The sequence below is a fragment of the Acanthaster planci genome, linkage group LG09 (assembly GCF_054643075.1).
Source record: "Acanthaster planci isolate LZ-2023a linkage group LG09, COTS_SCS, whole genome shotgun sequence".
Lineage (NCBI taxonomy): Eukaryota > Metazoa > Echinodermata > Asteroidea > Valvatida > Acanthasteridae > Acanthaster > Acanthaster planci.
Genome location: NC_141785.1, coordinates 14,583,205 through 14,606,578, shown reverse-complemented (window position 1 = coordinate 14,606,578; position 23,374 = coordinate 14,583,205). Strand labels below are relative to the sequence as shown.

Sequence of the window (23,374 nt, the reverse complement as noted above, 5' to 3'; positions counted from 1 at the left end):
AAGGACAGCAAGAGTATCCTGACCGAGTCAACACTTACTGGTTCTTTTAATAACCACACATCTTCTAAGAGACTGAGTCCATGCTGTACCCGCAAGCCTATTGTACTGTACATCTCATGACTTCACCATGCAAAGCTTCAAATCAACATGTATTGGAAACAGTTTGTGTTTTGTTCCTGTTGCACTCCATTGCCGTTAAGGTGAGTGCACCCGGAATGTCAAACGGTTACTTATTCGACGTTCGAATATGGAACAGTTACTTGTTCAACATTGAATGTCGAACGTCAAACGAGGAACCAACTTCACACCGCCTTAAAGAGCAAAACATTTTAAGAAATGTTCAATTTAGAAGGGCAAAAACCTAGTCATTTACAAAGAAAACACTGAAATTTTAAGTTTCAGACCAGTCTCATATGGTTTATGCGCAGGGTGTCAGGTGGCTTCCGTCGATTCATCTGATTTCCTGACAGTCGCTGATTCATCTGATTCATGCGATTGCAACATTCTTGCAATGACTGAAATAATGAAAAGGTGGAGGCAGGATGCAAAATATTTTCCTCTATTACATAGTAAACATCCATAAAGCTACTTACCGATTAGCTTGAGCAGATTTACCATCCTGAAACGCGGAAATGTGGGCGGCAAAAGCTTGTCCTTCCTCCATGGTTGAAGCATGTCAGGAGAGAGCGTGACGAGTGCTGATCCGTGCGATTCCAAGTAGCAGAAATGCGCGTCTTGGCCCCGCCCCTCGATCAAGTGTTCTGTAAACACCGCCCTCTGAAGATCGCAATAAGTAGGACGGGCTCGTGTACTACAGTACTCACATTGTAGTAGAATGCTGCGCCTCTCTCTATTTACACACAAAAAAATAAAAAATAAAAACACAGGCTCAATTCCCTGCAGTAATATCATCAGAAATAGGCCTACATCCAAATTTAACTTTGATGAACCGTGGCATTGACAGGAGGACTTGAGGAAATAAACAGAAGTACGGGGTAATTAACAGGTAAAACTTCACAGTTGCTGTGGTGGGGTCGCAGGTGACGACTCCTTTGATTTTTAAATCAAAGTTTGTAGGTACACCAAATAATGCCAAAATATTATTGTTGGAGTTAAGGCCCCCGATAGCTATTTTTAGAAATTCTCAACATGCTCCCACTCTCTCAGTCTTTGTTTTACCATGTAAGTGATGAAAACAAACCCAGCATCGTTACCGGTGATTTTAACCAGAATTTACTCAGCTTAGCCTCATTATTGCCTACGGTACGTTGCGCTCCCCTACATTCCGGTAGCCGGAGCGCAGCGTACCGTAGGCCATATTAATGGGGCTATACTCTGTAGCAGTCAGCCAAAACCAGGTGACAACAATTTTTAGACACTGTCTATTCTGTTTCTTTCCTGCCGTAAACCCATCAACCAACTAGAGTAAGAAAGACTTCTGCTACACTTATTGAAAACACTTTTTCCAAATTACTACCCCAACCAAAATCTGGTATTACATGTATAATCACTGATATACCAGATCATTTCCCTATATTTCCATCATCATTTCCATTTACACTAAACCGCTCTGATTCACAACATATGGGTATTGTCACTCGTGACTATTCACATAATAATCTTGTCAACCTTAAACACAAACTTTTCTAGTGACTGGACACCTTTTTGACGTGCAATGATGATGCCAATTCTGCCTTTATTAATTTTATGAATATTTTTCAAGCAAGTGTCAATAAACAGATTCCCATTATTCAGAATAAACCTAAGCAAGGAAATCAACCCCTAAATCCCTTTGGGTTACTCCCAGTTTATGTAAATGTATTAATCATAAGAATATGCTTTATCACAGATATGTTACCAGTCCCACCGACTTCAATCGTTGCAAGTATGTAGGCCTACATTATAAGAATATACTTGTAAATGTCCTTCAGAATTCCAAATGTCAATATTATTATTTAATTATATATAATTTTAAAGTCACTGATCATTATTGAATCATTTATTGAATGCTAATCCCAATTCCCTATTCCTCTCTTATGTCACAGAAAATTCATATATATTCGTTTGAACGACCAGGTGTGAATTAGAACATATTTATTTCCTTCACGGTGCATGGATTTCTATGGGTATGGTTAGGTGTTATGTAAGGGTGTAGCTGGGTGAATGGTGTGATCCACGGGTGTGTCATTCATGGTCAGTCGCGGCCGATGATGAGAGTGATGACAACAAGATCACGAGAGCAGAAAACCAGGCCGGGCGGAAAGTCAAGCAGAAGGAGATGGTGGCTTCCAGTCAAGCCAAAAGGTTCAAGGGGGATCAGCTTTTGGCCGGTTACGGCACTGGTGGTAGCAGTCATCTTTTTCGCCGAGCAAGCTCACTTTCACCATTCAACCAAAGTGCCACTCGATCCTACACAGGGAGAGGAGCCTGCTTCATATGCGGCAGTTTTAACCACTGGAAAGCCACTTGCCCAAAGTGCAGAGCTAGTGCAACCTCCGCCTCCAGTGCTTCACAATGAAGTTAAGTTGAATGATGTATGTATGCTTGAAAGTATAGATGGCCAGTTTCTTTACGTAGATAATTTTTGTGAATACGAAGAAAACAGGGAGTACTTCCTATTAAAGTAGCAGGCAGATTGGCAAACTATTTCTGTTTTTGGCCGAGCATTTTGGTACCAGATTTCATTCTCTACACTATAAAAATTGGTTACGTGATCCCATTTATTACGCAGCCGGCCAGAATGTTTTCACAAAATGATAAATCTGCTTTATCTCATGCAGAATTTGTACAGCAAGCCATTACGGAATTACTTCATCTCGGTACTGTAAAAAGATATAAAATCCACCTAAAGTAGTTAATCCACTCACGGTTTCAGAACAAAACAACGGTAAGAAGCACCTTATCTTGGATTTAAGGTTAGCCTTTAACGAACATCTTTGAAAGATTTCGGTTAAGTATGAAGATATGCGCACAGCGATGGTTTTCCTCAAAAAAAGGAGGCTATGTGTACAAGTTTGATCTCAAGTCAGGATATCATCATGTAGATATGTGCCAGGCACATAGAGAATACTTAGGATTTGCGTGGGTGTTCAACGGCTCTTTTGAATTTTTCAGATTCAAGCAGCTTCCATTCGGTCTCTCATCTGCTCCATGTATATTACGAAGTTACATGTAGTTAGGCCTCTTGTGAAGAAATGGAGAAGCGAGGATAAGTTCATTGTAGTTTTCTTGGATGACGGGCTCGGATTTGCTAATGCACATTCAGAGGCGTTAAAGCTTAGCTCCCAAGTAAAGGAAGATATTATAGCTTCGGGTTTTGTACCAAATGTGTAAAAAAGTATAGGGTTACCAGTTTCAAAGATTGAGTGGTTAGGATACGATATCGATCTTTCGGATGGTTATATATCGATCCCAGGGAGGCGGATTTCAGATATAGTTAACACAATAGATAGTATACTGTCCGGAAAACGATCGCCGGTTTGTATCAATGCACGAATGTTGGCCAGTATTGTAGGAAAAGTCATGTCAACCAGCCTATTTACAGGTAACATTGCCAGGGTTATGACCAAAGCTCTCCATGTGTGTATAGAATCCAGAAGTTCCTGGGCAGGGACAGTATCCCTATCTTTTGAAGCCATAGACGAGTTAAAATTCTTGAAGAAAAATGTCGAAGGTTTTGTTGTAGGGCCTTGTGCAGATTGCTCGAGGATTGTATTTTCAGATGCCAGTGGTTCAGGTTTCGGTGGTTATGTAGTTGACATGGCCAAGACAGTGTCTCACGGTTTGTGGAACAAGAATGAAGCTCAGAGTAGTACGTAGAGAGAGCTCAAAGCTGGTGAGTTAGCACTGAAGGCGTTGGCCCCCAAGCTGTCCTGGCGAAGGACTAAATGGTTTACCAATAACCAAGCAGTAGAGAAGATTGCAGTATGTGGTAATATGAAGAGCGAGTTACAAGAGTTGGCTTTGGCCATTTGCAAGACGTGTTTGGAATATAATATTCAGCTTGACATGGAGTGGGTCCCCTGTTCAGAGAATGAAAAGGCAGACAAACTCAGTTGAATTATAGACAATGATGATTGGAGCATTTCTGACGAAGTGTTCAAATATTTCGATGGTTTATGGGGACCTCATTCTATAGACAAAGTTACAGCGTTTGAATTCCAGATTTTGGAACCCGGGTACTGAAGCTATAGATGCTTGTACTCGAGATTGGAGTAACGAGAACAATTGGCTTGTTCCCCCAATATCATTAATTCCTCGAGTGCTACTGCACATGGCAGATACCAAGTCAGTTGGTACCTTGATATGTCCATGCTGGTACTCGGCACCTTTTTGGCCCCTGCTCTTTCCAGATGGTTATAATCCAACTAGAGCAGTGGAGGATATTTATGAAATGGCAACATATCCGGGATTGTTTATCCCAGGTAGAGGCGGTAGTGAAGAATTTATAAGGTTGAATTATTTGGTGTTAAAACACTCTTACGTACTTGATCCTTGCTAATAGCATTCAACTCTGAGCTCAAGCCAGGTTATATTCAGCAAAGGAATCTGGGATCGAAGGCAACCAGGGAGTAGTCTGGAGTTAGGGGAACTAGCGTTACAACTCCCTGCAGTCATGTTAAATGCAAGGGCCAGCTCCATGGTGGGTGCTTATGCCAGAGCGCTTAGGAGATGGGTTGATTGGGCAACTAAGTATAGTAAGCCCTCAGTTCCAGCTAATCCGTTTCATTTTGCTCTTTATTTAGTTCATTTGAGTAAATTTCCGAAATCGCCTGCTCCCATCACCAAGGCAGTGGCAGCTATTTCTTGGGCTCACAAACTAGCTGGAGTAAATGATATTTCATCATCCCTAGTTTTGTTTACTGCCGAGGGTATTAAAAGGTCTCTTGCTAAACCAGTTATAAAAAAGGAGCCCATGTCTATAGACATCCTCAAGCAGATGGTCGACAAATATATCGGGCCTAATGGTCATAATGTGGCTAATTTATTGAATGTAAGAATGGTCACAGTGTGTTTAGTGGCATACGCTGTTTTTTTGCGTTTTAACAAGTTATCTCAAGTGAAGCTGGAGCATGTAGTTTTCACCTCAACTGGCTTGAAATTGTTTCTACTATCTAGGATAACCGACGTACAGAAGTTGTAGATCGGTACTTGTTGGCAACGCATTGTTGGCATTCGCCATATTGTCTGGTAGAAATGCTGAAATCTTATATTGCTGCTGCTGTCGTACAGCAGAGCAAGAGAACTGATTTTGGATGCCATTAAACCTTTTGTGGATGATGTTTCACATTTCGGAGTTCATAGCCTGCGGGCAGGAGGTGCCACTGTTGTGGCCGATGGTGGTATCCCCGATCGCTTATTTAAGCGACATGGTAGATGAAAATCGGAAAGTGCAAAAGACGGGTATGTTTATGATTCTGATAACAATTTGGGGTTATGATTTGTCAGTTATCACGGCTGTTGAAAGGTCGTCATGATTGGCTTAGATGTAAGAAATCTATGGTTTTCAATTAGTTCTTAAGTTACACTTGTCTTGCGGTTATAAGATGGATTTGAATTGATTTGTATCAATAAGATATTTTGTCTTATTCATCCTGGAGTTAACTACTTTGTATTGTATCTTGATCAGTCCTTATTCACTATTTGGCTCATGGAAGTGTGAAATATGAATTAACAAATGGAAGCTTTTTGAATGTTCCCTATTAACCCTAATTCCTTACACTATGTGCGGGTTGGATTATGATCTGGAAGATTGACGGTTGTTAGGATTGAAAGGGGATGCACAAAGCATAGTGGTGTCTGACACTAAGCTATACTGCATAAGTTCAGACCTACGCTTCTCATCCTTTAAAAAAAAAGAGAAGAGGGTGAGTTTTTTCCTAGCTGGCAGTATACCGGTTGCTTTGTTCGGATTTTTTTGCGGTTGGGAGTAGATTTATCGGAGTGGACTTGTAAGTTAGTTGAGATTGTGAGGTCCCACCGGCACCCAAATACACTGACAGAACCCATGAAGTGTGTTCAAGTTGTGATTTTGTATTAGATGTCAGAGTTTTCATAGAAAACTGGTTAGGGAAGAAATGAAGTTCTTGATATTGTCAGTAACTTACCTTACGAAATGAGTGCAGGTTTTGATCTGATTAATAGCTCATTAATCAAACAGGTGAACCATGCAATCTCTGTGCCCATGACATTTGTCATAAATCCTTCTATCTCTACTGGCGTAGTACCTGATGACATGAAGATTGCTAGGGTGACCTCCATTTTGAAACATGGTGATTGAACTATTATCAGTAATTACAGACCAAGACTGCACTTACTTCATTTTCTAAAATTATCGAACGAGTTATTTACAAACATACGATGCAGTTCTTAGATAAGTACAATATATTATCTAATGACCAGTATGGATTTCGTGCAAATCGTTCAACTACACATGCCGGTACTCAACTTATTATTTAAAGTATCTACTGATTTAGATGATTCTTTATCAACAACTGGTATTTTTCTGGACCTCTCCGAGGCCTTTGATACAGTTGATCATGATAAACTTTTGTTTAAAGTAGAATATTACGGAATTTGAGGAGTGGCCTTGTAATGGATCAGAAATTACCTGTCTAACCGTCAGCAATTTTTATCCATTCATGGTACCCAATCTCTTCCTCCTAATCTATACTGTGGAGTACATCAGGGTTATTCGTAACTGGGGACCCACACTCGACAAGCACTGCTTCTTGGGGCCCCCACTCGACAAGCACTGCTTCTTGGGGCCCCCACACGACAAGCACTGCTTCTTGGGGCCCCCACATGACAAGCACTGCTTCTTGGGGCCCCCACATGACAAGCACTGCTTCTTGGGGCCCCCACATGACAAGCACTGCTTCTTGGGGCCCCCACACGACAAGCACTGCTTCTTGGGGCCCCCACATGACAAGCACTGCTTCTTGGGGCCCCCACATGACAAGCACTGCTTCTTGGGGCCCCCACATGACAAGCACTGCTTCTTGGGGCCCCCACACGACAAGCACTGCTTCTTGGGGCCCCCACATGACAAGCACTGCTTCTTGGGGCCCCCACATGACAAGCACTGCTTCTTGGGGCCCCCACACGACAAGCACTGCTTCTTGGGGCCCCCACATGACAAGCACTGCTTCTTGGGGCCCCCACACGACAAGCACTGCTTCTTGGGGCCCCCACATGACAAGCACTGCTTCTTGGGGCCCCCACTCGACAAGCACTGCTTCTTGGGGCCCCCATCCACATGTAGACACTTTGTGAAACTGTTTTGTAGAGTAACATTATGTGGAAAATAAATGAACTGAGCAAAACTAAGAACTAGAGTCTTTTGTCTGGGAAATTCAAATTATGTTCACTTGCAATCAGATTTAACTCCAGATTTTATTCATATTTAACTTGCAAAAGGCTCATTGAAGAGATGTTGGTATTGGTGTCTGATAGACAGTGGCATAACAGGGAGGGGGCCACAGGTTCACATGCCCCCAAGAGAAAGTCCAGGACCTTACCCCACAGGATCTCTCAATTTGAAACTTGAAATGCCATGAATGTAAACCGGTATTTGCTTTCAGTGCATCCTTGAAAAAATGTGTGCGCTCCTCTGGGTACCCCCTGTCTAACCTGTACACTTTTTGCAGAGTTGTTTTGTAGTTTAGAATTCTGTTAAACAATGGCTGATACTCAGACAAGGGTGTCCCCTCATTGCCCTTAGAAATTTTACCTACTTTTAGTAAGTTATGCTGTGACATTTTTTGACATTGTTTCATCTTCTGTCTTATTTTCATCAGTAAGACAACTTGAAGTGGTATTCAAGGAGCTGGCAATATGGCGGACGGATCCGTTTCGACATTACCACCAGAGTGGGACTTCATCATCGTAGGGGCTGGTATTGCTGGCCTGACTGCTGCCTACCGACTCCAGCAACAAAAGCCAGGGTGCAAAGTTCTGGTTGTAGAGGCTAAAGGTTTGTATTAAATCTTTTGTTCAATCTCTTTCTCAGCCACTACTGGGAATGCCTGACATCATACAGAGTAACAGTGCTGCATTTTTATTGGTAGGTTTAATTTAGGCTTACATGCAGGTGTGCTATTAGATTGGGTCCATGTGCACTGAAATGCATGGTGGCCTCAATGTAATGGCAGTATTATTGCTCTTTGGGCTGCTTGCATACATGTAAGTCCTCTTTGCTAGTGGAAAAAAGAAAGGTCACACAGGCAGATAAGTGCCCTGTGCATTGTGTGCATGCAAAGACCGTACAGTTTTGTACACTCTCAGATGAAAATTAGAGTGTGTTAACGTGTGTTAGCTCCAACCCCCAAGAGACACTGCAACAAAGATGGGCCAGCAGACCCTGGTAAGCTTGGCAGTTGAGTGTTTAGACACCTGCATCAGTAAGCAGGAGGTTGTGGGTGGGAGTCTGATCTAAGTCACTTCTTCAATTTTATCACAAGCCCTTGGGTAACACCTTGAGTACGGTTCATAAATGCATGCATCACCAATATAAATTAATATCCACCCAATGTAAAAATTGCTGGATTCACCGATTGACCGAGCTGCTTAAGCACAGAATTTGCTTAAACCCTTGACAACGGGAATTATTTTCCGAAATCCGACTCCAAGAATTCCAGCCTCGCTTGCCACAAAGGCCACCTGCCAAACTGCAAATTCTCAGTTTGTGGCCCTGCGTGCTCTGCATGCTTTGAATTACACAGTGAAAAGGCTCATTGTTGGATGGCATGCGGCTCTACTCACGCTTCCACATTCCCGTTGCCTCGTTTCAAAGTGGGGACTATTGTGAGGCTGGTGATTATGATGCAAATTTGGTCTTTTCATTTCTGGGCTACATACAAAGGCCAATCACCATATATACAAGAGCCAGGGTCTGCCTCCTTTCACCGTGTTTGCTCGAGCATGGGCCGAGAATAATAGCTGAAAAGCAGGTTGGGGATCTCAATTTTTACAGCGGCTCTTACCGTCTACCGGCGCGAAGGGGTTAAGCATAAAAAATCCTTGCTAACCAAAAGACAGGTAAATACATTCCAAAACAATATACATCATAAGAAGTTTTGGCTGGTAACCTGATTTGTCAAGCAAGGTTTTTCATGATTAAAAATGTTTTGCTTAAGCAGCTCTATGAAATTAGCCCCAGCTGAAGCTAACGTATGATTCATCATAGTGCTCTTCTGTTTAATCGGTGCTATTCCAGACCGTGTAGGAGGTTGAACACTCACAACTGAGCTGGAAGGAGCTTATGGGAAGGATGTCTGGGACCTAGGTGGCCAGTGGGTTGGAAGGTAAACATTCACTGATTAATCGTTTATTTCAGAGGGCTAGAATTTTTGGCCACATTTTCATGCTTTTTTTTTACTTATAAAGGAAGAGGTGAATTACAGTAACTATCGTGAAAGTTCATCCATTCTCAGACTTAACACTTCAAATAGACATCTCAGCTTCCTTGTCATACAGTGAGTTGTCAGGAGATTATTCACTTAAAGTACTAGTCAGTAAAGTATTAGTCAGTGTTCTCCACAGCTCTTATCAATGGTGCCTCACCACGTATGATGTCAGTCATGTACTTTATGCATTACATTAGCAGTGCTGGGGGCGTAAAGAATCTGATAGAAGCAGAAGGTGATTCCAACAACAGCTTCAGGATAAAAGTATTGCATGCTTATCTGTCTTTCCCTTAAGGCCCCCCACCTCCTCTGTACCCCTACTTCCCACCCTCCTAGCTCCAATCCTATATTATGCAACACTGCACTCCCTGCCCTACACCCTACCTGGCATCCCCCCTTACAGGCACCACTTGCTGCCCCATCCCCCTATACATATCCACACTGTACTCCCTGCCCTGTCAAATACCTGACCCCGCACTCCTCTACAATGACAGCTAGATGGACTGTCCTCACTTCTCCAGTCCTCATCCCTTTCTGCCCTGCACTGCCTTCCCTGCATACTTCCTCGCACCTCTCCTCCCATTCTTATGTCCACATCACTCCTTGGGGGATATCATCAGTTGCCTACTTCGCAGCCTCCTCCTACTCCCACATATTCCCCACTGTTCTTCAATCTTCACTCCTTCAAGGCAACCCACATTGACTTTTCACTATCCCCCCCGCCCGCTGCAGTCCACCCCCCCCATCTGCAACCATGCCCTGAAATTCAATTCTTGCTTCAGAATTGAATGATTGTATTCTTCTCCTTTAGACATCAAAAACCTCCGTAGTTTTAGTGCTTTGAACAAAGTAAGAAAAATTAATGAAACAGACTTTGAAATATACAAGACAGTTGTCCAATATGTTTCATTTCCTTCGTAAATCTGTGTTCATTATCTTATTATTATTTGCCAATTACTGTATAAAGTATTGTTTCACCCTCCGTAATTTTGTGCAAGGAGTGTCTAGTTCTGACAGATATGGCACGGTATAAATATACATTATTTTCATCATTATTAAATATCTGTAGTATGCCTTTATGGGTGAACATACATTTATGCATGTGATCAAATTATATTTGGAACAGTCAGACATGTTTTTTCTTAATTGAGGGTGGAGCTCAGCAAATTTCCAAGTTACTGGTAGACAAGATAGGCCAGGAGCAAGTGCTACTTGGCCAGCCTGTAGAACACATTGACCAACAGGAGGCTGACAAGGTCACCGTGGTTACTGCTTCAAGCAAAGCATTCAGCTGTCAGTATGTGGTCGTTGCCGCACCCCTTCATTGCTCAAGTAAGTTATGCTAACCTAAACTCTTGAAATTAGAGTTGGTGAGAAAAATGCCTGCTCCAATTTGTTCTTTTTCAAAGCACAAAGTTGTTAAAATCAGGTCACGCTTGGCATGAAGGTGAATATGACTAGCAAAATAATTGTATTTTTTCATCAAAGTTGGAATGGGTTAACGTATTTGCAGAGCAGACGCTGCTCTGAAATGTCAAATTCAGAATTTGCATTTCCTTAAAGGGGAGTATAAACCAGCCTGTACATTTGTAGTTTATTTTGTTCTAGTTGTCATCAACTACACCCCTGCCAAGCCATTCAGCAGGATCAATCTGGCACAGCTGTCTCCGATGGGACATATCATCAAGTTCATTGTCACATATCAAACGGTGAATAAATAAATTATCTCTCTTCCGGGGGAGGGGAGCACATTCAATTACACAATACTTTGCATGCATATGCATATCATAAACAATAAAGTATACAGGGTATGCCAATACATGTACTTGCATACTTATTGTGCCATAGAACGCACCCCTGGTCTTCTGAATCTTTGACAGTAATTAATTTTCAAATATTCTACCATTGAAAGCGATACCATGTTAATTAAGTAACTGTGAGCATGTCATTAAGACATCTTCATTTGTGAACTGTAGTTTAAAGATGACATGTTGATTCGTTGTCTGTTAGAAAGACAGTACCTGTTAGCTTACATCTCGTCTTTCACCTCTGCTTGCTTGTTTTAATATGTACATCGATCTCGGCAACCATAGTAATGTAGCTCAGGTTAGTAATTACTGAGAAAATCCAGGCCATACAGTCTCAGTTTCCTTTGTAGGCTTTTTGGAGGGAGGATGGTTTTTCTGGTGAAATTGTCAGCAATGGGAGTAAACCAACTATTGAAGGTCTCAGCTCAGGCCCTCTCCAACTCACCTACGATTGCACGACATCCAACGGCAACCCTGCCATTGTTGGATTCTATGCCAACAGTAGAGAGTGGAGTCACATTGAAGTAAGTTGCATTTCTTCTTCGTGGAGAAAAAAAAGAGAATTTCTCTTATTTTTGGAAACCATTTGATCAGTGACCCTTAAAGTCCTCTTTACTCCTTGTTTCTGCCAAAGGTAAATGGAAGCATTTTTTTTCTTCCTCAAAAACAGCCCCAACCAGAAAGCAAGCTGTTTTGGACTCCTTAGCCGAGTTCCTTGGGCCAAAGGCAAGAGACCCACTGGACTACTGTGAAAAGGTCAGTATACATTGTGGTTGTTTGCGAGCAATCAGCAATATGATTGCCTCCCCCATGTCTTCCCAACCCCTTGTAGAACCCACATACATGTGCCATATTGCAGGTTTCGCTTGGCTTCCAAGTTGGTGCCTGCACTTTCAGAAACCCGTAGTTTCATTAGTGGAAAAAAAAAAACGCAAGTGAATAAATCCAACTGTTTGATTGTTCTCTTTTTCCAGGACTGGGCACTGGAGTCTGACAATGGTGGCTGCCCTGTCAATATTATGACACCAGGAGCAATGACCTTTCACAGTGGGCTCAGGACTCCATTTTTCAGGTTGCTGACTTAACACTGAACACAGCTCCTATATTTCCCACATGGACTTAGGGTCTTGAAATTGCCCTTTGTATTGTTGTCCGTATGACCCCTGACATAGTAGGGGGTCAACTCAATGTGATACACGAGTAGGCACTTTATTGCTTAACTGGGACTAGACATATCTGACTGTAGGGAAGGCAGTGCTGGTATGGTGCATAGCATAAAATACCGAGTCAGTAGCTAAGCTTACTGTTTTACGGTAGTTCAGTTTGGTGTCCTACAAAGTTCAGCATAAATTTAGACCCGGAAAAGGGTCTAGGGCTTGATGGTAGCTTAGTGTTGCTCTGATTGAAACTGCACCATGATGCAACATATTTATCCCTTGAACTACCAGTTCTGAGGATGAATATCTGAGTCTTCCGAATCCATGTTGCTCCTATAAAAGGCTGTCTTCCCCCGCCCCTTCCTTTTCCAGGGTGCATTGGGCTGGAACAGAAACAGCCACACACCACACGGGTTTCATAAATGGCGCAGTGCAGTCCGGGATGCGGGCAGCGGACGAGGTCCTAAGACGTCTTGAACCTCACCGCCAAGCGGATTGGTTACTGATTTGTTACTGATGTCTCGACAACCAGAGGAAAACTCATTGGTACGGTGAAGAGGTTGGAAAATGGAAGCGGCGATTGTTCATTGGGGGCGCCATTGGAGTGGCTGTAGTCACCGCACTTACGGTGAAAAGATGGGGCCTCAAAGGGACTGCTACTTATATTCTGAGTGCATTCCAAGCTTGAAATAGTTACGGGACTTGAGAATTCCAAACACAGTACCACAAATCACCAGGAGCTGCCGAGGTTGCTGATTGGCCTATCTGAGGAGAGTTACATCAGAGTCCACTCTTGACTCCATTTGCATAGAGTGTGTCAAGAACTGCAGTGTACAGTGTGTATGAGGCAAAGGTCTTGCTTCATACAAGCAAGATGGGAAATGGAAAAAAGTAACCCCCAAGAAAAATTCACTTTATTGCGAGGAATACGAGGTAATTACAGAGCCAGTGATGTTTTAAGTTGTGTTCTTTGTCAAACGCCAAACTATGTGTAATTTTGCATTAAATTTCTTGTTCTGCAGTGACTCTCAAAATATCACAAAAATGGCAGGTATCCCAAATTAGACTCTTCTTTTTGTCCAAAAAAAAATCACCTTAGTTGTCCTCATATACATACTTTGTTAATTAATTAGTACTTTTTGTCACAATTACCAAAATCTCATTCTGATTTTGTATCAGTTTGTCATTTTTCCTTTTGTCTGGAAAAAATATCACCATAATTGTCATTATACATGTACGCATATTTTATTAATCAGAACTTTTTGTCACAGTTACCAAAATCTTATTTTTCTATCAGTTTGTCATTTTTCCAAAATGCATTTAGCTCTATAATATCCAGTGCCATTGACAAAATTCACGAATTAACTCAATTACCTCATAAATGCTAGATAATTTGTATTTATAAAATTCTTGGCATTGTGTGATATTATCATAGGAAAATGAAAAATGAATTATTTTTTCGCCGTTATCTTGAAAGTGATTTGATAATTTCATTCAGAGTTCATGAAACTCTGGCATTTGTACCATAAAGCTATAATTTTGTTTATAGCTCTTACCTAACAAACAAAATAGGTGATTTATATCTGTGCAGAGATTCAGATGGTTTCACCAGTCTTTATTTTTGAGCTGCGTTATATTTGTAGTGATTTTTAAGTAAAAGAAACACATTCATTTGGTAACTTGATTGCATCCGGAGATTTTTATTTCAACAAGTTTGTTTATTTACAAAAAAAATCCCAATTTTTATGCCAGTGCATAACAAACCAATTTATACAAATACTATAACCAGTCTGAACATGGTCTCCATGGTAATATACAATAGTTACATGCAAGGTCTGCCCTATCAACATAGCTGTACTCCGACTTGCTCGTTTGCTTTATTTTTCAAACGACCTTACCTTTTTAAAATATCGAACCGACTTATTGAAGAATCTATTAACTGTGTTCAATTATGTCTTCTGTAACTTAACAAGTAGCACATAAATTTACTTTACAAAATTTACTTACTCGTGCAAATTCTGTGTACTGGACCCATATTTCAATAATGAATTTTGCTCTAAAAAGCACCCCAGGAAAATACCATCACTTTCCAACAAATTGCACTTTAATGATGCAAGAGGCATATTGGGAAAAATCTAAAATGACGAGGCGTATATTGAAAATGTGTCCATTATTGCTATGATGGGAAGGGGCCTTGTCTACAGATATGCATTGATAGATAAGGTGGCCATTTTATGAGGGGATGAAAACTTCTGTTTGAAAAAGCTACGGACCCCTCTCTGTTTTTCAGAGTGAACAAAATTCAGAAGCAAGAGTACGATATAAGACTTCAACACAAACACGGAGTTCCAAGACATGAGCAAATAACTCAGAATAATGTACCCAGTTACTAATTGCATGGCACATTTGAGGGACCCAATTTATATCTGGCATATGTATTTTTACTCCTTAGAACGTAAGAACTAACGGCGGGTATATCTTTATGTATGAATGGTAACAGTCTCCAAACCACAGGTCACATTCTGTCTGTTCAACAGTCAATTTTACCAATATCTCCCTCTCCCTGTCGCACTGATGTAAAGGACCAGGAAATGAGATAACCAATCCAAGATCTCTGTCAGCCTAATCCTTCTTCTTGGTCTGTTTGAGTAGGATGACGACCACCTGCAGGGAGGTGGCGTAGGCCTGAGCTAGCAATCCCCGTTGGTGCAGGCCAAGCAGAAGTACAAGGAACACGGCTGGAAAAGTGCCATAAGAAATATCAGTCATTCTTAACGTGGTAAAATTATCACATCTGAACTATTCTGGCTAAAGTAATTCATGGGCTTGAGTATTTTGATCATGAAGAAAATAAAAGCAAATAGCATAATTCCTTGTTTTAATGTTGCAATAATAAATAAACGGTAAATAAACTTCAAATTATTAATTTCAAAAATAATAAATTAGAGATAAAAATGTAAGTTTTCTTGTGCTATACCATGGACCTGCCTCATAAAAAAATGAACTGAGTCAAATCTACAACTGTAAGCTAGGCAATTCACAAAGAAACAAATGTTCATGAAATATGTTATAATGTACTAGTTAAAAATGAAATAATTCTTAAGTTTTTAATCATTTCTCTAATCATTTGTATACATATTAAATGGATCAGTCATTTGAAAAGAAGTGACTTACCTAACAAGTATGCCAAGCAGATATTAGGGATGAGGTTACCAATGAAAGCAATGACTGCCAGCACAGCAATGACCAGAATGAAGTACTGTCAACAAAGCAAAAACAACATACTGAAGGTTTCTGGTAGACATCTTGAACAGCCGTTGATGGAGGCTTTGATTCGGTAATGGTTTCTCCATTATCATATACTTTCATATAAAGGAGTCATGTCTTTCTGAAACCAAAGCGCTTATGTCCTTGAGCAAGGCAATTTACTCCAATGGCTTTTCCAATGTGGGGAGTATTATGGATACCTATAAAGGTGGAACTAATTACACTCGGTGGCATTATAATCAGCTGGATCTAGGAAAATGTATGAGGTCATCTCTAGCAGCCTTCAATCCTCCCATTTGAAAATTGAGGACTGTTAAGATGAACTAACAGGGATGCTGACATGAAAGGTCTCAAGTTCACACATCTCTTAAACAGCTCAACTAGCTCAACTACACTGTATATTACAGCAATACCAACTGATGAACAAGTTGGTCCTACCTGTTTTTCTTCTTTCATTGTTTTCAGGCACTGGTAACTATGCATCAATGCACCCTTGGTTCTGATGAGGCTCATGCACACCTGCTGGTACTGTCGCTGATGCTCAGCTGTCCTACAATTCATACAAATAGAGGTATTGGGGTTATATAGGCTCGTCCACTTTCAACAACAAAATAAACAACTTTGAAATGGCAATTACAGAAAATATATGCTAATTACCGTAACTTGAATTGTTGTAACTACTTTAAATCGATCCCAACATCATAAACTCGTGTACGTGTACAATATTAGGTACAATGAAAAAAACTATTACATCCTGCTTGAATAGGGAAACTCTGTGTGCGCAGAATCTCTTTAATTAATGTAAAACCAACCATACAGACAAACCACTGCATCTGGCCTGTTGCAGTGAAGAAGTGACTGAATGACACTGACCATTCTGCAGGTGGACAGATGTAAGAATGGAAAACGGTGGGTCCAAGATAGCTAAACAGACGACCATGACGAGCAATGAGATGGTTGTCAGTACAGAGCATCCTGATGATGAGAGACCATAAACAAGTAGCTTCCAGTTACAAGCTTGAAAACTGAAGGGTCATTCTAATGCAGCAAGAGTGTGGCATGTACTGGAACCAACCTATGTTCACATAAAGACCCAATTCAACACAGTTGATTGATAGTTCAAAGACTGTAAATGTGGGCAAAATATCATACACGTAGATATAATTCCCCATGACATACTAGCTGACAACATTTGGCAACGTTCTCTAACAATTTGTCTAACTTAATAAATTTTACTTTTTGACAAGATGGTCCCTCAGACTGGACAAAATTCAGCAACCATTTAATCTCTACCTCATTCTGTTTGAAATTGTATTATGTGTTTTTAATGGTGGGTTTATTTTGGCATATTGAAGTAACATGGTGCTGTAACTTTGCAGATGCAACTCGTCTACATTTATGTACTTAAAGAGGTGAAGAAAAGTCTACACGAAAGTAGAAACTTCCAGGAGGAACCATTTTTGTGAATAATATTCAGTCCTCAAGATCATTTCTCACATTTCTCATCTCTCAGCACTGGTCTGACATGAAACTACACACAGTGCAAAACAACTTGGAATAGACATATGCTCTTTTGATATTTCCTCTTTTGCATAGCTTTTCACCGAATTGCCCAACTTGGCGGTCAGTTATTGTCATGAATTAGAAGTTTGGAATCTTTCCCGACTACGCCTGCACTCTGATGTAACCAAAGACCAGGGAGGAGAAAGACTGACAGGAAAAAGGCAGTGACAGCAGCTGCCATGATGACGGGCTGACTGGTCTTCCCATCGAAGCCATCGGTCTACATCGGTCACTGTTCCAATGACGCAATCTCTTCATCCTGGACATTATAACAAGAAAAAAACATTAGTTCCGAGTTACTAATCCAAGTGAAAGACTGCATACAAGGCAAACCACGATTGACCAATAGTATAATTCTGTTGGGCTGAAGCTGGGCTGCCCAACTATTGTTGGCCAGTCTCTGTACAAAATTTCTCAACCTTCTCCAACTTTATGCATTTCACACCTGACATAATTCATCTAAAATATGGCACTTTGTCTATTAAATAGTAAAAACTTGTTTCTACAGGTACAAGTTGATGTAAACAAAGTGATGTTGGCGCCTACTTGCTTACTCTGGACCTCTGTGCTGTAGCTGGGCTAGCTCAACTATAGCACTTTAGTTGGGATGGTCCAACTGTAGTTCGGAGTGATACTGCAGTTAGGGGCATAACAATTCCATTGATAAGAGGTATGATACAATTTCACATAGATAAAAAAGAATGTTAGGCCTCTTTGGGAAGAGTTTCATATACTTCTTTCATGTCTTTTTCTCTACAATGATGTATCAGCCATCAGTAAGCGATAACAGTTTTTAAGAGTTACATTTAGGAGAGACAACATCGAATCGTTCAGGCCTACTTGGAAAATGTTTTGAAAACTATGAGGGTTGAATCAGAGAAATACTGTAATTTTTTTTTTTTACAAAATAGGTTCCAAATTAACATTTGGACAAGTACATGTACAGTACACTGTTTTTGCAATGAATACTGAACATTTTTTTTACAAAGGAAATCAACTCTCCTAGGCCAAAATGTTGGAGTTCGGCCTTTTGTTTCATGACGTGTTCAATTCTATATGGGGCAAAATTTTATCCCACAACTTGGTCCCAAAGTGTCTCCTCAATACAGAGCCAGCCAGGGCAAAGTCATCTGATCATCTATGAAGTTTGGCTTTTTTGCGCTCTAAATAGCGCTTCCTTGCCTCTGCCACAGAGTCCTCGCTATTTCTTTTGCTGATCTGAACCCGCGTCTCTCCTGACTTCTCAGCTGTGTGAGAAAAAAAAGAGTACAGGAGTTTAGTGTTTCAAATTGAAAAGCACATTCTATCATTAATCTATAAACTTTATAATTTTGTAGAAAGGATCTCACAATAGGGCTGTTCAATAGCAGTTCTGTCAGAGAACTCCGCTTCGACAATGTCAGTTTCATCAGAAATCTTGGGTGCAAGACATCCACTCAAGGCGTACACATCAAGTTCGTGTAACCGTGGCAACAGCTCCTTAATCCACTCATACTTTGCCTGATCATTCAATGAAACAGACAAGCACTTAAGAAAGATTCTGCTTGTTGATTTGTCTTGTTGATGTTGGTCACTGCAGTCAGCAAGCAGTTTGCAGCAGGTTTCCATTTCACATTTGAGAAAAAAATTCAAAATTCACAAGAGCCACAAAATGGATCTTTTTTAATATAAGTTTAATTTGTTCATTTTTCCCCCAGTTTTGCGAGTCACCACGCCCGTGCTCCCTGCGAGTCATCACACAGAGACTGATCTTGAGACTTGAGTCAACACAGGAGCCACAGGCTGCTTTGACTCTTCGGGGAAAGCAGATGACTACAACTGACAAGAAAGGAAAAAAATCTTTTGTTAATGCAGGGTCAATACAAAAGCAACCTTTGTTTGATTCAGATGGATAAAATTGGAAATTATCTAGCTCTGCGGAGGGGTGAGAGGGGAAAATATACAGATAACAGATACAGCCTGTCCTAGAGTATATCAAAAGAAAAACATCACGAAGCTATAGAGACAAGCAGCACGTTTTCGCAAAAGGCAATTACAAAAATACACCAGGAACAGCCACTAAAATGCTCAAGGATATTGGCTTGGAGTCCTTGGAAATGAGAAGGAAAATAAGAAACTCAGCCTGATTTACAAGATGGAAAATAACATGGCAGAAATACCACTCAAGGAAAAACACCATAAACAGTTTCGTCAAATCTGATCCTCTACTCAAGCCTTTGGAACTAGTTTTTCCCCCATCATCTGTTAAGGATTGGAAGGCGTTACCTGCAAACATCATTATTTGCACTTCACGAGAGATATTCAAAGATGGGTTAACAATAACATGTTTGGACAATCCACACAATGCGCAGGCTGGTGGGATGTGTCCTAACGGATATTTATTTGCCGACTCAACTGTACAGATACACCCTTTAAACCTCAAACCAACAAACCAGAACGGGAATGAAGTTTTTTATTCAGTCTGCCAAGAATATTGACACTCAAGGTGGTATCAATGAAAAGCAAGAAAGTATGGTACATTTGAACTCTGATAAGAAGAGCATTGTTCGTATAAAGTCTCGTTTATAACAGGTACAAGTTTAGGTCCCAAATCTTTGTTTTTCTTTGATAACAAAGGTACACAGACATGTACTTGTTGTAACAAGAAAAACTGTTTAATTCCCAAGGACCTTGTTAAAGAGGATTTTCAGTCATATTACTTTTGACGGTCAGTGTTCAGTTGACACGGATGTGCGTGGAAACGCTCGCCTTCAAACTCTCTCAACATTCAGAAAATGCCGATGCAAATACACAGATTCAAAAAAGCACAACAACTGATAGGGTACACTTCCTGTAATGCCTTCGCCCGTTATGTTATGTCACGTAAGAAATCTCCATAGTCGTGTTCCAATGTACATTTTTAAGTGTCAGGTATAAGTGTTCAAGTATTCACAGTGTTTAATCAGTATTTGGGACATAACCATGTTGTTACCAGACGTTTCATCTGCCACTCACAGCTTCAAGTCTACTGAAATTTACTCGGGGACTTGGAAAAAGGCTCTATTTACTAGGGGCTTCACTAAAAACTTCACAGTGACAATCTTGCATCATTATTTGGTAGCATTGTACCTTCAGTTGCCTGTTCAAGATGTTTTCCAGCTGTTTGTGGATGCTGGATGCTGTCTTAACTGCTCTCAAGTGTATGTAGTTCCTTTGGCACCATGACGAGGGAGACTCACAGGGAAAGAATCAAATCACATAAACGTCTCAATGTGATGATCTGTGAGGTTAGGGCAGGTTTTCCCTCAATAGAAACATTGACACTGATATTGTCCTGTTCAAGCAATATGAAAGAATAAAGAGGGAAAATGGTTAAAAACTGAAAAAAAGGAACTCAAATTCAGTTGCTGCACTTCTCACAGTTTTAGGAAAGAAAGCAAGAAAAGAGTACAACAGGAAATGATTTTCATATCAATCCTACTTTTGCTCTAAACTGTGTTTAACACAAAGCATTGCTGATTAACAAGCCAACCTCAAGCTTGGGGGCTGATTGCTTGAAACACCCACTTCAGTTAATGACAAGGCACTTGCAAAGACTTAATGGCAGCATGCAACCCACACCAACCTGTCAGCATAACGTCTGTACACGGCAAGGAGTGTGGCAAAGTCATTGTTGCTTCCAGCCATCTTGGCAAGTGTTGCGTGAGCCTCAATTGGCCGCTTCTTTCTGTTTCTCGGCATCTCCTGTCAAAAAAGGTTGAATACAATTATATTCTGTTTTCCCACGAGCCACTCCCACAAACTAACACCGTTACTCCATGTGGCGATTTGGGTCTCCAGGTCAGTTTCCAGGTTATGCCTGAACCTGTACCACTGTTTCATGGCAGCTGACACATCCCTCAGGTCCCCTCTCTTACTACATTTCATTATGCTGCTGTGGAAGTACAGTAAGACCAGTCACACCCCAAACAGCTGTGACCTATCAGCACATGTCTGTAAATAATGAGCTCCAGTTGGGTTTGTAGCTCTATGCTGAGAGTGACCACATGGGCCCTTAGGGGTTACTGATCTTTCAACACTCCTTACTCTGCAGTGGTTGGGGTCTAACCAATGGGAGTCTACAGGCTTGTGGTGTATGCCTGGGGTGAGGACTACATGGAATCTTTGCCAAATTAGCCCGTTGGAAAAAGTTATGACCATATTTGGTGATATGGGTAGACTTTCTTCACCTTACAGTTGCTACTTAATGGTAACTCCACCATTCCCAGGCTTGTGGCAACGCATACGCCCTTTATTGATTAGCAACTGTACGGGCAACCAAGGTTGGTGGAAAGTTCACTCTAGATTGGCAACTGGTTTGCCTGAAACTGCACTCTTAACCCATTTGTAATAAAGAGGGCGGTATTTTCATTTTAGTATTTAGCAGTTTTATTATGTTGTGTTTTGAAAGCTGAGTGAGCTTTTTAAAGACTTTGTGAATTATTCCTTTGCTAACCGTGAGTAGGTAAAAACTACTAAATAGCAAGGGAGAAGTTTCATTCCCATCTATTTACATCTCAGCCCTATAAAGCATACATTAATGTTAACACAACCTTCCATAAATCTTTCAAATCCAACAACTGGGCTATTTTCCAAATTTCAGTTTCAACTCGGGCTCAAAACCCAGCTCCAAATGTCTGTCTCTATTATCATTGTTCAATTGGTTTCTGCACAGTGCTGCATTTTGGCAGATATATGGGTTCATACCTGGTCTTATGAAGATGTTCTCCACGGAGAGCATGGCCGCTATTGGCAGCATCAACTCGTGACACTGGAGGGCACCAGAGTAGATGACGGCCCTGGCTAGGCCGGGTGGCAAGGGGTATTCAACCATCAGACTCCCAAGGGAAGTGATGCGCCCATTCCTGTCGGGTCAACCGGCACCACCACGCCTCAACTGTTTGCATCATTTTACTGTAACCACTAGCAAGAACATCCAATCCAGCATTTAAAGTTTATGATAGATGGCACTCACTTGTTGATTGCACCAAAGTAGTAAAGTTGTCTAAGTGCCTCAGGAAGCATTCTCTCTCCTGGAGAATCAACGTAAGGGAAGCTGTTGATATGTTGAAAGTCTGCCTTGCCCGGTTTTTTCTTTTGTTGGAAACCAAGCTTTACGTAACATCTCCTTTTATTCCAAGCATTTTAAAATCAAATGTCATTGCATTCCACCATAAGGATACATCTGAAAACGATAGCATGCTCAATAGGACCCATAAAACACCTGCAATGCTATTTGACGCCGCGGGAAGATCTCATGGCTCGCCGCGGCGAGATATTATTTCACTGCAGTCAGATAAAAAATCTCACCAAAAAAATTGCAAGTGGCCTTTATGCGCTTCCGTAGGTAGGCAATTGTTCAGAAAAGACTTGCCTGTCTCCCACTCCTAGATGTTTATATGTCTACGATAACGCTTTCAGATAACAGCAATGCTATTTTGTATTTAATAGTGCCCTTCTATGATTCCATTTTATTCAATCGTACCCTTCTATGATTTCATAGTTGTATATATAATATGCAAATCTAGTTTGTCGGTCGAATATGAGCCCCCGCGTTTCCTATGCGACCGATTCCAGTGCGCACCTTGTACATATGGTTTCCCATTCAGCAACTTTCTCTCGAGGCAGGTGAAGTGTAATTGTCCTTATTGTTATAAGCACAAAGATTCTGGGCAAATGTTTGTCATTTGTACATCTGCCTGTTGTCGAATGAGCCGCAGTATTTCCCCCTGCTGTTCTGGATACAGAAAGAGAAAGCTTTCGATTGATATGCAAAGTTTGGTCTTTCTTCGCACGCAGCTCTCGGAAAGTCGCGCTCGGAGTTGGCGAGCATTTTTGCTACTTGGGATAGCACGGAGCAGCACCTCGTCACGTTCTCTCCTGACATGCTTCAACCATGGAGGAAGGACAAGCTTTTGCCGCCAACATTTCCGCGTTTCAGGATGGTAAATCTGCTCAAGCTAATCTGTAAGTAGCTTTATGGATGTTTACTATGTAATAGAGGAAAATATTTTGCATCCTGCCTCCACCTTTTCATTATTTCAGTCATTGCAAGAATGTTGCAATCGCATGAATCAGATGAATCAGCGACTGTCAGGAAATCAGATGAATCGGTGACCGAGAAAAGACATCAAATTTTGTTAGGACATTCATT

The 23,374-nt window shown here is 41.0% G+C and overlaps 3 protein-coding genes across 6 annotated transcripts in view; 1 reads left to right on the top strand and 2 right to left on the bottom strand.

The window, feature by feature from the left end:
* LOC147798192 (uncharacterized) overlaps window positions 1-871 on the bottom strand; it is a 43,222-nt gene extending 42,351 nt beyond the window's left edge. The window contains exon 1 of the mRNA XM_087141032.1: window positions 594-871. The gene's annotated coding sequence lies outside the window, so the exon portion shown is untranslated. The remainder of the gene's footprint in view (window positions 1-593) is intronic.
* Window positions 872-7,836: 6,965 nt separating this feature from the next.
* LOC147798191 (putative flavin-containing monoamine oxidase A) lies at window positions 7,837-13,197 on the top strand. The gene is made up of 8 exons (XM_087141205.1): window positions 7,837-7,975; window positions 9,532-9,671; window positions 10,559-10,739; window positions 11,016-11,116; window positions 11,566-11,743; window positions 11,886-11,971; window positions 12,190-12,287; window positions 12,745-13,197. Exons 1-8 carry the CDS (start codon window positions 7,837-7,839, stop codon window positions 12,887-12,889), a joined length of 1,068 nt encoding a protein of 355 aa, XP_086997331.1. The 3' UTR covers window positions 12,890-13,197.
* Window positions 13,198-14,052: 855 nt separating this feature from the next.
* On the bottom strand, window positions 14,053-22,397 carry LOC110990754 (ADP-ribosylation factor-like protein 6-interacting protein 1). 4 transcript variants are annotated; one of them, XM_087141030.1, is made up of 12 exons: window positions 22,196-22,397; window positions 21,928-22,085; window positions 20,807-20,925; window positions 20,311-20,515; window positions 18,552-18,702; window positions 18,385-18,449; window positions 17,749-17,836; window positions 17,355-17,461; window positions 16,513-16,614; window positions 16,078-16,189; window positions 15,547-15,631; window positions 14,053-15,110 (listed from the first exon to the last, which is right to left on the bottom strand). In XM_087141030.1, the coding sequence occupies exons 8-12, from the start codon at window positions 17,381-17,383 to the stop codon at window positions 14,995-14,997; spliced, it is 444 nt and encodes a 147-aa protein (XP_086997156.1). In that variant the 5' UTR covers window positions 17,384-17,461; window positions 17,749-17,836; window positions 18,385-18,449; window positions 18,552-18,702; window positions 20,311-20,515; window positions 20,807-20,925; window positions 21,928-22,085; window positions 22,196-22,397; the 3' UTR covers window positions 14,053-14,994. The 4 variants fall into 4 exon arrangements, with proteins under 4 accessions (XP_086997156.1, XP_086997155.1, XP_086997157.1 ...); XM_087141029.1 differs by having other exon boundaries at window positions 17,355-17,836; XM_087141031.1 differs by lacking the exon at window positions 17,749-17,836.
* Between the last annotated feature and the right edge of the window lie 977 nt (window positions 22,398-23,374).